This window comes from Ilyonectria robusta (genome assembly GCF_021365365.1).
Source record: "Ilyonectria robusta strain PMI_751 chromosome Unknown BGZ61scaffold_2, whole genome shotgun sequence".
In the NCBI taxonomy this organism is placed as follows: domain Eukaryota; kingdom Fungi; phylum Ascomycota; class Sordariomycetes; order Hypocreales; family Nectriaceae; genus Ilyonectria; species Ilyonectria robusta.
The window spans coordinates 2161867-2173938 of NW_025764436.1; the positions used below are offsets into that span (position 1 = coordinate 2161867).

Consider the following 12072-nt stretch of genomic DNA (forward strand, 5'->3'; position numbering starts at 1 on the left):
TCCATGTCTCCTGGCTGTTCATTTTGCTGCCGGAGCGTGCTTAGCTGTATTCTTAAGCCGTTGGCACTTTGCAGGAGAGTAAACACCAAGGATAGAAAGCGATTTTGGGACATAAATCATAAACGTAGCCTGAATACGGCAACTTGGTGTGCTGGGATCAATCTGTTTGCAAAAGGACTAGGAGTTTTATACATGCCAAGAAAACGGGCTTGAGTCCAGGCGCTCCAAAGAGTAAGGTTTGCGGAGAGCCGATAGTGACTATCCATTATCTTCGCCACATGGCACTCTCTGCTAGTTTAGCATTTGTTTGTGAATTAAACTGACTCCCGGCAGCTGAACTAAGTCGGTTATACCAAGAAATCCAATAACTCTCCTACAGAATGTGATAACCTTTGTGTCTTGGTCCCGCCCATCAATCAATATTTGGCGAAGCATTAGGTGCTCATGACCATATATTTTTCCAGCGTATCTTGACAGCATCCAGCTACAGCAGACCAGAAGCTAGTTAACCACATAAATCCTCATCGCATTAAGTCTGTCCTTCGTTCTTGCAATGGCCGATGAAATAGCGCTCAAGTTACCCTGTACCAACTAGGCAACGTTGGATATGGCGCCTTGGAAATCTGGGATCCACAACATTCGGGGATCCGGGGATCCAGGAATCTGCCCGGCTTGTCCGAGGTTTTGGATTCACTCAACCCTGCTCGGTCTCCATCCCCAAAGTCTTTCCCGAAATGTGAGAACAAAAAATTGTGCATAATATCTGTGTACGCTATCGAATGAAATAAACCTAGGAGATATTCTTTCCACGCCAGAGATCTACAAGTAGCCTTACAGATTCACCGTCTTTCTTGAGAATGGTTCTGCCGGCCAGCCCTGCATAGTTGAGTTCTCTTCCACCACGTCGCCCCCCATGATAAGAGTGTGCTCAAGCAAGCAGCTATCCTTCTGCATGGTTGCGCCACTTAGAAGCCTGCTTCCCGTTCTGAGAACACACCTATCGCCAATTTCTAGCCTATTCAAGTCGAATTTCCCTCTGGTGTTGATGTGCGCAACGACGCTCGCATCATCAATCGAAACTCGATCTCCGAGGGTTATCAGATCAGGCTCAGTAAACATCAAGCTCGGCGTCCCATTTGCGAATAAAGCGCAATCTTTGCCAATAGTACTACCCATTGCCCGGAAATACAACACAATCCAATTTGTTCCCGTGAGTAGGCCAAGAATACCGTTGCCCTGATAGCACCTGCGGCGAATTTTCTCGATGGTAAGAAAGACTTGCCAACGCTGGCAATACGACGACTTGTCCCAATCGTAATTCCCGGGCTTCCGGCGGCCTAGTAGAGCCCACTTGGCACCAAGCACAATGGCGAGTGCGAGTATTGCTTGGGCAGTAGTGATGACGGCAATGGCGGCAAAGGAAAGTACAAAGAGCCTCCAGACATCATGCCCAAAGCCAGTTCCGGAAGGGAGGAATTTGATGACCACGTTAATGAATTGAATCGACGAGATACTTGCGATATTCCAGTAAAAGGAGGTAAAAAGAGTAAGGAAAGATGAGTAACAAAAGATGGTAAACGGGCCTAAGACCCAATAGGGAGCTTGCTTCAAGTAGAAAGCTCGTCCAAATGGTGAAGAGTTCTCAGTAGAGGCATCGGCATCGGCATGAGAGCTCTCCTCTGTCATGTCGTGGTCACTGGTATTAGTCGTGGCACGACGGTGTTTCGCGGGAATGGCGCTTCCGCCAGTGAGAGTAGCTTGACTGTCGATGTGGGGGAGACGCGTAGGCATGGCAGGTTCCCTACTCTTTCCCGTCAGGGTGTCGCAACTGCTCATGTGCTTCATGCTTATCGGCCTTGAGGAGACTTTCTGCTGCTGCAATTGGCGTCCAGTGGATAGGCACACGGAATCGCCGCCCTTTGAGCCAACATAGGTCCCATTCGCTGGATACTGCTTGCCTCTCTTTGTTAAAGCACCAGATCCCATAGTAACGCGGTCTCCGATCTTGACGCCAGGCAGAAGGCAAACACGATCAGCAATCATAGCCCGGTCCCCAATCGTGATCGTATCGGAGCCGATGATATCTGAGGTAACAAGATGAGTGCGAGAGCCGAAAACAACATCATCTCCGATGTTTAGCAAGTGGTAGTCACCGATGACAGGTCCAGTCCCAGGCCAATACACACGTTGTCCAATTTTGGCACCTAGCATTCGAAGGGCGGTTGAAGTGGCCTCGTAATGCTGCCCAAACATACCAGTGACTTCATGAAGCCGATCGACGGGACAGAGGCTTTTAATAAGATGCGCCCTCCAGGTGGCAACAGTGCTTTGCCCAGCTGAGCCAGGCCCAAGCTTTCCGAATGCAATATCCAGTGTCGCCTTGATCAGAATTGTAAAGCCGAGTATGATAAATGGGCTAATGAAGCATTTCAAGACGAGGGCAAGATAGTGGTATGCTATTCGCTGTGGGTGCGTGAACCAGTCGATGACATTCAGAATTGGAGATCGACCGGCGGATGACCCATGTATTACCATGCCGAGGAGGCCACACATCCAAGGCACAAGTGACAGGAACCCAGAAAAAAATCGCAGAGGTAGGGTGAATAAGCATACTAGAAGCCAGTGTGGCTTCGCAATATAACTCGATGATCGGTAAGCTTCGTCCGCATCTTCCATCTCCCAGCTGGATGAATTGAGACCAATGCAGGTATTGGGTGGTAGCGTTGTTCCTGGCGCAATGATAGAAGCTGTGCCAACTGAACAATGGTCTCCAATGGAAATCCGTCCCAAATACATCGTAGTATTGCCCTCAACTGCAAAAGGCCGGCAGATGCATTCGCTTAGGTCAGTGTTATCTCCAATCTCTAAGAGATCCCACTCCCCGAGAGCCGCTCCGCCAACTCTCACATTTTTACCAATCTTAGCTCCCATAAGACGGTAGTAGAGACAATGAGTGGAATTGGTGATTTCGAAAGCACCTGGCCCGCAAATACTCGTAATTTTCTGCACTAGCCACCATCGGGTATGGTAGAAAGCCCACATCGGGTAGAGGCCCTCACGGTGCCGGCCGATGATAAGCCACTTGCAGAGAATTCCAAAGATGGGCGCAATGAATTCGATAATGATACCAGCCAATGTGATAGAAGCTATCAGATTGAGTAACCTGCCTGGGATCGAGTGGTTGGTGGGTAGGTATTCACTATATGCGAGTAACGTGATGAAGATGGTCCATTGAAGCGCCCGGCGAAGCGGATAGATAAACGCAAGTGGGATCAACTGCACTAGCATAAGAACTGGGTTGGTAGAGCTGTATGTCTCGGAGCACCCAACGATGTTGTCTCTGCCATCACCTTTGTCGATTGGGCCGGCCCCGGTCATCTTGTCAATGTGAGATGCGAGGGCTTTAACCGTTCCGTCGTTGAAAACCAGACCGATTGGGATGTTCACGTTGAATTGCGAACGCAGAACCGACGTTAGACGCCCAGCACGTAGAGAATCGCCACCAAGGGTAAAGAAGTCGACGTCGTTGGGGAGATCTCCATGTGGGCGTGATAGGATTTCCGCAAAAACCTTCGTCACTAATCCCTCGGTGGAGACCCCTAGTTGTTGCACTGACGCTTGGAGAAGCCTGTCGAATTCTTCTTGGAGCCGCTCTTCATCGATGTTACCGTATGTGTCCCGTGGAAATGGGGAGGTCATTGCGTGAATCTGGCCCAGGCTAGGAACCATGAAATTGTCAATTGACTGCCCCAGCTTCTGCTGAAGATCTTTGATCGTGCTAGCCTGTACTGGCTTTTCAGAGATGATTGTTGGGGCCAAGAAGGCTTCAACACCGCCGCCTTGTGGATCTCGTCGACAATAAACTTGGACGGTATTGGGGGCTATCTTCTCGATTTCGGACCGCAGGTATTCGTAGTCGACTGAGCAAGGGGAGGACTTGATAGGGACAGAAAGATCCGTGTCGCATGGTGGACATGACGCTTCCACATGTCGGCTAAGGTATGGCGTTTTGTCCGTAATATCGGGGATTCCCAGTCTTTCACCAAGTCGAATTCGAAGGACCTTGTTGTTTTTCTTCGGAAGGTCATCCATGTAAGTAATCAAAACAGGCCATTTCGCCTGTTGCAAAGATGACCTCAGTGCGTCATTCAGGGTCTTAAGGTCCACGCGTGGCTTGTCAGGTGCAGAGACTAATACCACTGCCACTACCTCCTGTAAGATATCGTGACAGACCGAGAAGACAAGCGCTTGACTGATTCGTCCACTGATAGGGGAATCAGATAGAGACGCGGAGATAATAGCATTCTCAACCTCAAAGGGCGAGATCAATTCTCCTCCGCGATTGATGACTTCCTTGCTGCGGCCGGTGACATAGAGATACCCATCAGGATCCATATATCCAAGGTCGCCAGTGTCGAACCACCCGTCTTTGTTGAAGGGCGACCTATCATAGGTACCGTCTGGCTTCAGGTAACCAGGAAAAACAGGCTCACCCCGCACGCAGATTCGTCCGACTGTTCCAGATGATGTTGCAGCCTCTGACACATCCAGAATAGCAAGCTCTGGCCCAGTGCTGATGCCAGACGTGCCTTCTCGATCTAGCTGATAGTTCAAAGGCGGGGTAGAGATTGGCATGCATCTAGTCAAATATTAGTTCTGGAATGGTGTGTAACAGTAGCTAAGGGCACTTACTCTGTCATTCCGTAGCTGGGAAGGACAACACAGTTGAATGTGTCTCGTAAACGACAAGCTAGTGATGGTAGGAGACCACCGGCAGCATTACAGGCCAGTCGAATACGGCTCTTGTTTAATGATTCGGGGCGTCCGGTTGCCTCACTAAGGATCAGGGAATGCATCGACGGCGAGGCATAGTACCAAGTTGGTTGAATATCCTGAACAACATCCCAAAAAGTGTTCGGGTCAAAGGCCGCACAGCATACCGTTGATCCGCCCGAGAAGACAGGCGCAAAAATGTTTCTAACAAGGCCGCCACTGCACACAGAGTTAGAGCTTCGAAAGGACGAAATTTTCGTCGTCTAACTCACACATGATACAGAGGCATCATATTAAGGCAGATATCGCTGGAGGTCAGACCCCAAGACTCCTTGACGAAAACAATACCCGCGATGATTGAGTGCGTTGTCAGTGTAACCACCTTTTTCGTGCCCGATGTGCCACTGGTGAATAGGATCATTCCGATGTCGTCTCCCTGGTTAGGTTCCGTTGACGTCGTATCAAAATTTGGAAGAGGCCCTCCCGTCAGAGTCCGGATACTGATGTTGTCGCCGGAAGTCCAGTGTATGATGAAGACCTGAATATTGCGCTCCGTAGTCCAAGAGCCTAGCTGAAGTTTCTTGTAGTCATCATCCGTAGTCAGGATAAAATCGGCTCCGGCTTGAAGAATGTCTGCTTGAAATTGCTCTGGACCTGTCGCTTGGTTGATGGGTGCTGCGATATAGTAACTGGTAACAGCAATACAAGTTGCTGCTAATAGTGGACCGTTGGGCAGAGCAATCCCAACAACCGGCTTCTTCCGACCAGGGATGACTGGTAGCCGAAAGTTGGACACGAAGCGATGCAGCCCACGATGTGTAATGTAGTCCCTGGTTGTTGCTCGAAGGGCGGGCCCCTCATCGCAGCCGATAAACTGAGAAAATGGAGCGCAAGATTTCTTGACAAGCTTGTCGGTGGTATCAACAAGCCAGCCCCAGTCGACATTGCGGCGTGCCTTGGCTTCCTCGGGGAGGATTTTGAAAAGTCGTGTATGACACTTGATGAGATCAAACGTCGGCCATGGCCCAGGAATTTCTGTCAAGAGAACATAGAGTAAGTGTAACGGCCGGTATGAAGACTCTGAGGTTGCTGGAATTGAGGTCAATAGTTGGACCTTATCCAACTCGGCCGTTTGAAGCATCCGAAATTGGGGACTCTCTGGGATCTGCGAGGGAGCCAGATCATAGAGCTGGAGTATGAGAGCCGGCAAATTTCGGAGGAGAAGTGCTTCATCCATCTTGGTTGATGCTGGCTCAGTTCGGTTATGTCGATTAGAAGTGCTTAGAAGGTCTCCGATAGAATTGATAGCCTTAATGCTTTGAAAAGAAAGTGAATGAGAAAGACATCGGGATATATATACCTTCGTAGGACTTGAAAGCTACGGTAGGAAAGGCTCGGGTGTGATTAAATCCAGGAGGTGTCCCTCAGAATCTGGGCAGCGTGGCCAGCCTGAACACTCTGGATACGAACTCCGCCACTTCAAAACCAGCACCGTGTAAGGAGAGGTATCTTACCAAGTCTCAAATTTAGACCATCGGCGATAATCCATGACTTGGCATTTATGACCATGCCAAGGTTCCGGGTGCACCGCGTGTGGATCGTCTTACCTGCGCCTAGACGCCAAGTATCGGCACTCAGGTCATCAAGGCTGAGATCGGCAGGGAACAGCCGGGCAGCTTGATCCATCGGAGACTTTTTACTCCCCATTAAAATTTCTACTCCTCTAGCCATTGAGTAGACAAAATGTTTCCCTTTACTATTGGAACATTTTATTGCTGAAAGGATGGTTACTAGAGGCTCTAGAGCCAAGTCTACTATTTTAAACCAATTGCAACAATTTCCCCGTTTTGAGATAGCATCGAGATACACTAAGTGCAAATTCTACCGTCTTAAACCAGGGACAGGGTGAAGCACTGTCGATATTTGTGAGCAGGGTAGTTAGTATAGCGGGAATTAATATTTCTAAGATGGCACCCGAACGGGGGTCACCAGTTTCGAGACCACTACAGTGGTTACGTTACTGAGCCTTTGTTGCTCGTATCGTGGGCTTTTTGTTCCGTGCACATACCCGGAAAGCCGAGTTTACGAAGGGAGCCTGCTGGTTGGTCGACAGCGTCGCAGAAATCCATCTGAAGTTCCAGAACCCACATTCGATGCTGCGTGGGTCCCATCTATATTCAAGGTTACGGGACCCTAAGTGATCGTCGCGGGCGGTGTAAATAAGATTCCAAAGTACGAAACTGTATTTAACGACAAGGCTGTGGGTAGTATTCTTGATTTAACAAAGAGGCTCTGCTCTGCCTTATCAGCGCGCGAATACGGTGAAAGCTGCCTGTTTGGCTGAGGTCTGGAAATGAGTCAGGCCGTCAACTTGGTAGTCCGGATGACGGGTAATCGATCATTTGCTACGCGCCGACGCTCGGCGCGCTGATAAGCCAAGGCGGTACTGTCGTATTGACTAGTGTAGCCGTAGTACGTTGTCGTCGTCATCCTCTTTGACCATAGGCTCGACTGAGTCTATCGCCGTTATAGTCGCAATCCCTGTGGTTGCGGCCAGATCGTTCCAGCTTCAAGCCGTTCTCCCATACCAGGAGGCCTCTGGTTGCTGTGAGGGTCATGGAATTTCTCATCTTCACCCCATTTCCCAGCCTGGTTGATCCTGGTGGTCTGGATTGAGCATTTCCCGCCGCATGCCCCTATCCAAAGGTTTCGGGTTTAGCTTGGTACGGTTGTGCCGCCGCTATCATCGCGCCAAGACGGGCTGATCATGCCGCCGCTCGGCCGACGGTGTCTTGAGTAATGGCGAACGGTTGAATTTCCGCTTGTAATTATGTCCGATTCTCTGCTAGCCTCAATTGTGACGAATTTAATCGTCTAGGCTTGCATGCTTCTTGTATGAATCCTGACGTTCTCAGTCGAACTTCTAATGCCCACTTCGTATTGAAATCCTCCACGGACAGCTACATTATGCATAAACTGGATTACGATTACACTCGGAACATGAATAGGGTTTTGCGTAGCGTTAAACTAGAGCAGTACATCGACTATGCATAATTGAACTCGTATTTGTACGGTCCGTGGAAAATCGAGACCCATTTGTGGCTGGTAAAACAGAGGTAGGTTCATTGGTTGTGTGGGTCTATACCTACCATTCCAGGCGCACCAAGAAGTCCTCGACACGAATGGGGCCAGAGGTCTTCTTCGGATTTTATTGTTTCTCTTCTAGTACGGGTTGAGTTACTCCCAGGAAGCGGTACCATCGTCCCTTGGAGCTGAAGGATGTGAAATCCGCTTCTCCGGAGCGCCAGTCGGTACCGCTCTGGTTAGTGGGGCATAGAAAAGCTACGACGCGGACACACTCTGCCACTAATCTGTTACCAGAACCAACTTGATACTACCTTTGTGGGTGTCATAGATTGCCCGGGAAGCTTTCGAGATCATCATATCTCAAGTAGTAACGGTAACGCAACGCCCTTAAACTCTCCCACGCTCTCTGGCTTGCAATCTCAATTCTGGGAAAGCTCTAGCGCCGGATTTCCTTGACTCAATGGACTTAAGGGCTCATGATTAAGTAGTTCGCTGAACCAAAGCACATGTACTGCATGTAATGCGGATAAGTCCTGCCAACCAAATTGCCCTCAATCATTACTAAGTATCCTGTCGGATTCAAAGGCCGGACCACCTGCCTAAGATATCATCGTGTATTCTATAGAAACCTTTCTTCACTGGCCGCCTTATTCACTTATCCAATCAACAGGTTTAAATTTGTCTTTGTTCATATTGAAGCAATAGTCCTTTCGAGTGTGTTTTCGTGTGTTGACAAAGGACAATATTTTAAGTAGAACAATGAAAGCACAGAAAAGTTTGATATTCTCAAATATTCCTGTTTAGAGATGATTGGCGAATGTGATCGTATGGAAATGAATGGATCTTTGAGGACTGTTTATGGTTCCATTCGACCGGCGTCTGTGGCATTTCTCCGTGGCTCATGAGTACAAAGATATCCGTGCGTGGGAACAGCCACAACAAAGACATGTGATGAATTTAAAGTTACTATTGTATCTTGCTCAGTATTCACGAGACACCAAAGGTTGAACAAGTGATTTATGAACCCAGCATAATCACCATGTGGGGTTATTTGGGAATGTCTCATCTGGCCTTGAATTGGTTTGTTCTCCTCGCTTAACCCGAACAAGTCTTGTGTGTGCAAACAAAGGTGGAATCGGTATTTTTGGGTCGCTTTTGGGTCACCCTGCGGTCGCTCTCATCAGTCGCTGACGACAGAACGTCGCAGACAGATTGTCTGATCTTCTGAACATTTGGAATAGATGAGCAGTATTCAATTATCTCATGGAAACAATTGGTCAAACAGAGGCAGTCTTTTGCGAGCTTTTCAACCGTTGGTAAACTATAAAGCGAACGGCGTCGCACACTTTTCATCAATGTTTCCTTAAGACTCCTCCAAGATTATTCATCTTTCATACACACCCAGTTCGACCCACTCGATCAATTTGCAACGCTAGTGCGCACATTCAAAACTATGCATCGTGTACCTGAAGTCGTGAAGGCTCGCCGTGAGATGACTGACCTGGAAGACGACTTCCTCCAATGGTTCCAGTATGCCGGCTACGATGATTTTCGAGAGAAAATAAAGGATAGTGATTCTCGTGATCTTCTCATGAAGGAAGAGATCGAGTATTTATTCAATGAGACTGTGCACACAAATGCATACCAGAAATGGTGTGAATTCTCCCAGAAGTGGAGCCTTGATGCCTACAGCGCCTTTCCAGGAGTTGAAGAAATCATCTATTTTATTCTCACCTTACGGTGCGCGGATCCCGAGGGGCTGAGAAAAGCTCAGCTTACCGCGGGGATGCGCCTAATGAACAATATTCGCATAGGAGAGTGTGACTTCGGCGGAACCTTGTGCGGATACAGTATCGAAGTTGGACGATGCCATTGTCTCGATTTACAGGAATCTCCAAGTCAGCCAGACATTCCATCTCTACTCAGCAATTGGGTAATGGCTATCGACAGCAGTGAAATCGATCTCAGAGCGCGAAGCCCGGGTCAAGTGAACCGTCACTCTGGAGGAGACTCGGTTAGCCGAACTCGAACTCGAACCACTACTACCGACGAGCTTTTACTGTACGGTCCGTTCTATTTCCTCTCGATTGGCCACGTGGGATACTGTGCAGGCGAAAGTTGGGTAAAGTTCCGCGATTGGGAAGCCTCCGACGCTATCAATCCACTTGCAGAGAACTATGTCACCAGCTACCATGCAGTTGTCCAATTGGATGCTGGCGGCTACGCCGTTGGAGGAGTCTACATGTTATACACCGGTAAACTTGCCACGGTGCTCTCAAACCTTCCGGAAGACTATGAAGGGGATAATGGAGGGAATTCCGGTGCACATCCCTACACGGACGAACTTCCTGGACCTCTTGATATGGATGGTAAGCCACCTTTCTTCCTAGCAAAGATCGCTGACAAGTTGGAAGATCTGAAGCAACCAGGGCCCTTTAAGATTGAGCCGGTTCTTAAGGAAAGTCATAATGTCGTCCGTGTTCGGGTTGCTGGAACCCCAGGCAAGATTATCCCGACAGATCTCTTAGTCTAGACTCTATGTACCAATCTGGAGGACATGGCAACTAGGAGGTTGGAAATCGAAGCTGAGATGTTGATGCATTGTTTAGAATAGTACTGGTTGCTGTATATCAATGGAGTGTTTTTGTGTCAGCGCTCTCTTGCCAGCATCAACTAATAAAAGTGATCCCATGAGTTCCGTAGTGTGGAGAATGTACACCCGCAGCGCCAAGCCTAATAATGATCCCCTTTCCTATGCATAACACATATCCGCCACCGCATACATATCTGTCCTTACTCCTGAAACTTTCTATACACCTTGCGGTGCATCTCTAAGAACAAAAAAGTACATATCGTATACGGACCAAGTCTAAGAAAACTGGGAACCCAACCCTTGAACATCCATCCGGCGCCTTCGGTCCGAGAAATATTCTTAATCAATCCCAGAATACTTCGTTTCTCTGTCGATAGCATCACTCTGGTCTTGATAACATCAATCGGACTCGTTACTGTGGCAGCAGTCAAGCCAGCCAGCAGCGACGACAATAATTGCGTCGGCAGCGTATCTCCCATGGGGGTGTACTCCATTATCAGTCGCTTTGCGACGTCGTAACTCGCGAGCTGGCCCACCGTGGTGGCTGCGGCACGACTGCAATTCGGTAGCCACCCTCTGAACCAACTGCGTATTCCTTCCTCTCTGGTCATCCGTATCCACCCGTCTATCGCGTGCTTATAGTTCCGGCGCTGGTGGCTTGGGAGGGCCGCGTCCTGCTGCATGCGTATGTTGAGTACGTCAGCATAGTTTCCTGACATGCCCCCGACGAAGCCTGAAGACGCGGCCATCGCCACTAGCAGTGGAAAGCTTGGGCTCGGTCCCGCGCGTTGTTTCATCTCTTCGTAGATGCCGAATCGGATCGTCGAGTATGTCATTTGTCGAAGGAGGGAGGCGGATATTCCATGATAGAAGCCAAGAATGCCGTCGGTCTTGAAGATGTTTGTGACGGTAACAATCATGCCTCTCGGGGTTCCGGCGGTACGTGTTTGTAGTCGGACCTGCATTAGCTATCAGTGCATGCAACAACGGGCGAACGGATCCTTGTTGCGGCATACCTTGACTGAAGATGTTAGCATACATGACATCGCAACTCCATATAGCTACTGTGACATACTGAGATCTAACGGGTGTGTGACACAGGCGGCCAGGCTGCTGGAGCTGCCACCGAACCAAAATGGATATCGAACCTTGCTATCCTCCCTCCGCTCGCGGTTCTGCACCTGAGGGACCGGCATGAGCAGCACCTTGGTCGAAGTGTCCGTCATGATGGCAGTGGGCGACACGATGCGTTGTCTAAAACGATTCGTGCCGAAGGAATGGAGTACGTTGCATTACCGTGGAGTTGGATAATAATAGGAAATAGAACGATACCCTTGCTAGGGCGTTTGATACGAGGTGATACCTTCTCGAAGGATTCAGGTAAGAGTTCAAATGGGCAACATCGGCAAAGCGTATATGATAATTATAGGACAACTTTGGGGAACTTTTGTTCTTATTCTGATTGTATTTGTATACTGGACCGGGCATGTCCGTGTAGGTGGGGTGTCTTGGAGGCCGGATCTCGGGGCTCTGTTGGTGGTTACCGTCTCACGCTTTGGAGCTCCGCGGTTCCGTCGGCCCCGCTTTTCCGGCCGTCGGGGCCCCGCCTTTCTCGACGC

The 12072-nt window shown here is 49.2% G+C and overlaps 3 protein-coding genes across 3 annotated transcripts; 1 reads left to right on the top strand and 2 right to left on the bottom strand.

The window, feature by feature from the left end:
- Window positions 1-831: 831 nt before the first annotated feature.
- On the bottom strand, window positions 832-6010 carry BGZ61DRAFT_553810 (uncharacterized protein; the record flags this gene model as incomplete). Its single annotated transcript, XM_046255557.1, has 3 exons — window positions 832-4639; window positions 4693-4992; window positions 5046-6010. 3 exons carry the CDS (start codon window positions 6008-6010, stop codon window positions 832-834), a joined length of 5073 nt encoding a protein of 1690 aa, XP_046110875.1.
- A 3303-nt stretch (window positions 6011-9313) lies between these two features.
- On the top strand, window positions 9314-10393 carry BGZ61DRAFT_527077 (uncharacterized protein; the record flags this gene model as incomplete). Its single annotated transcript, XM_046253055.1, has 1 exon — window positions 9314-10393. The coding sequence occupies one exon, from the start codon at window positions 9314-9316 to the stop codon at window positions 10391-10393; it is 1080 nt and encodes a 359-aa protein (XP_046110876.1).
- Window positions 10394-10653: 260 nt separating this feature from the next.
- BGZ61DRAFT_341006 (mitochondrial carrier domain-containing protein) lies at window positions 10654-11649 on the bottom strand (the record flags this gene model as incomplete). The annotated part of the gene is made up of 3 exons (XM_046239366.1): window positions 10654-11412; window positions 11470-11474; window positions 11529-11649. The coding sequence occupies 3 exons, from the start codon at window positions 11647-11649 to the stop codon at window positions 10654-10656; spliced, it is 885 nt and encodes a 294-aa protein (XP_046110877.1).
- Between the last annotated feature and the right edge of the window lie 423 nt (window positions 11650-12072).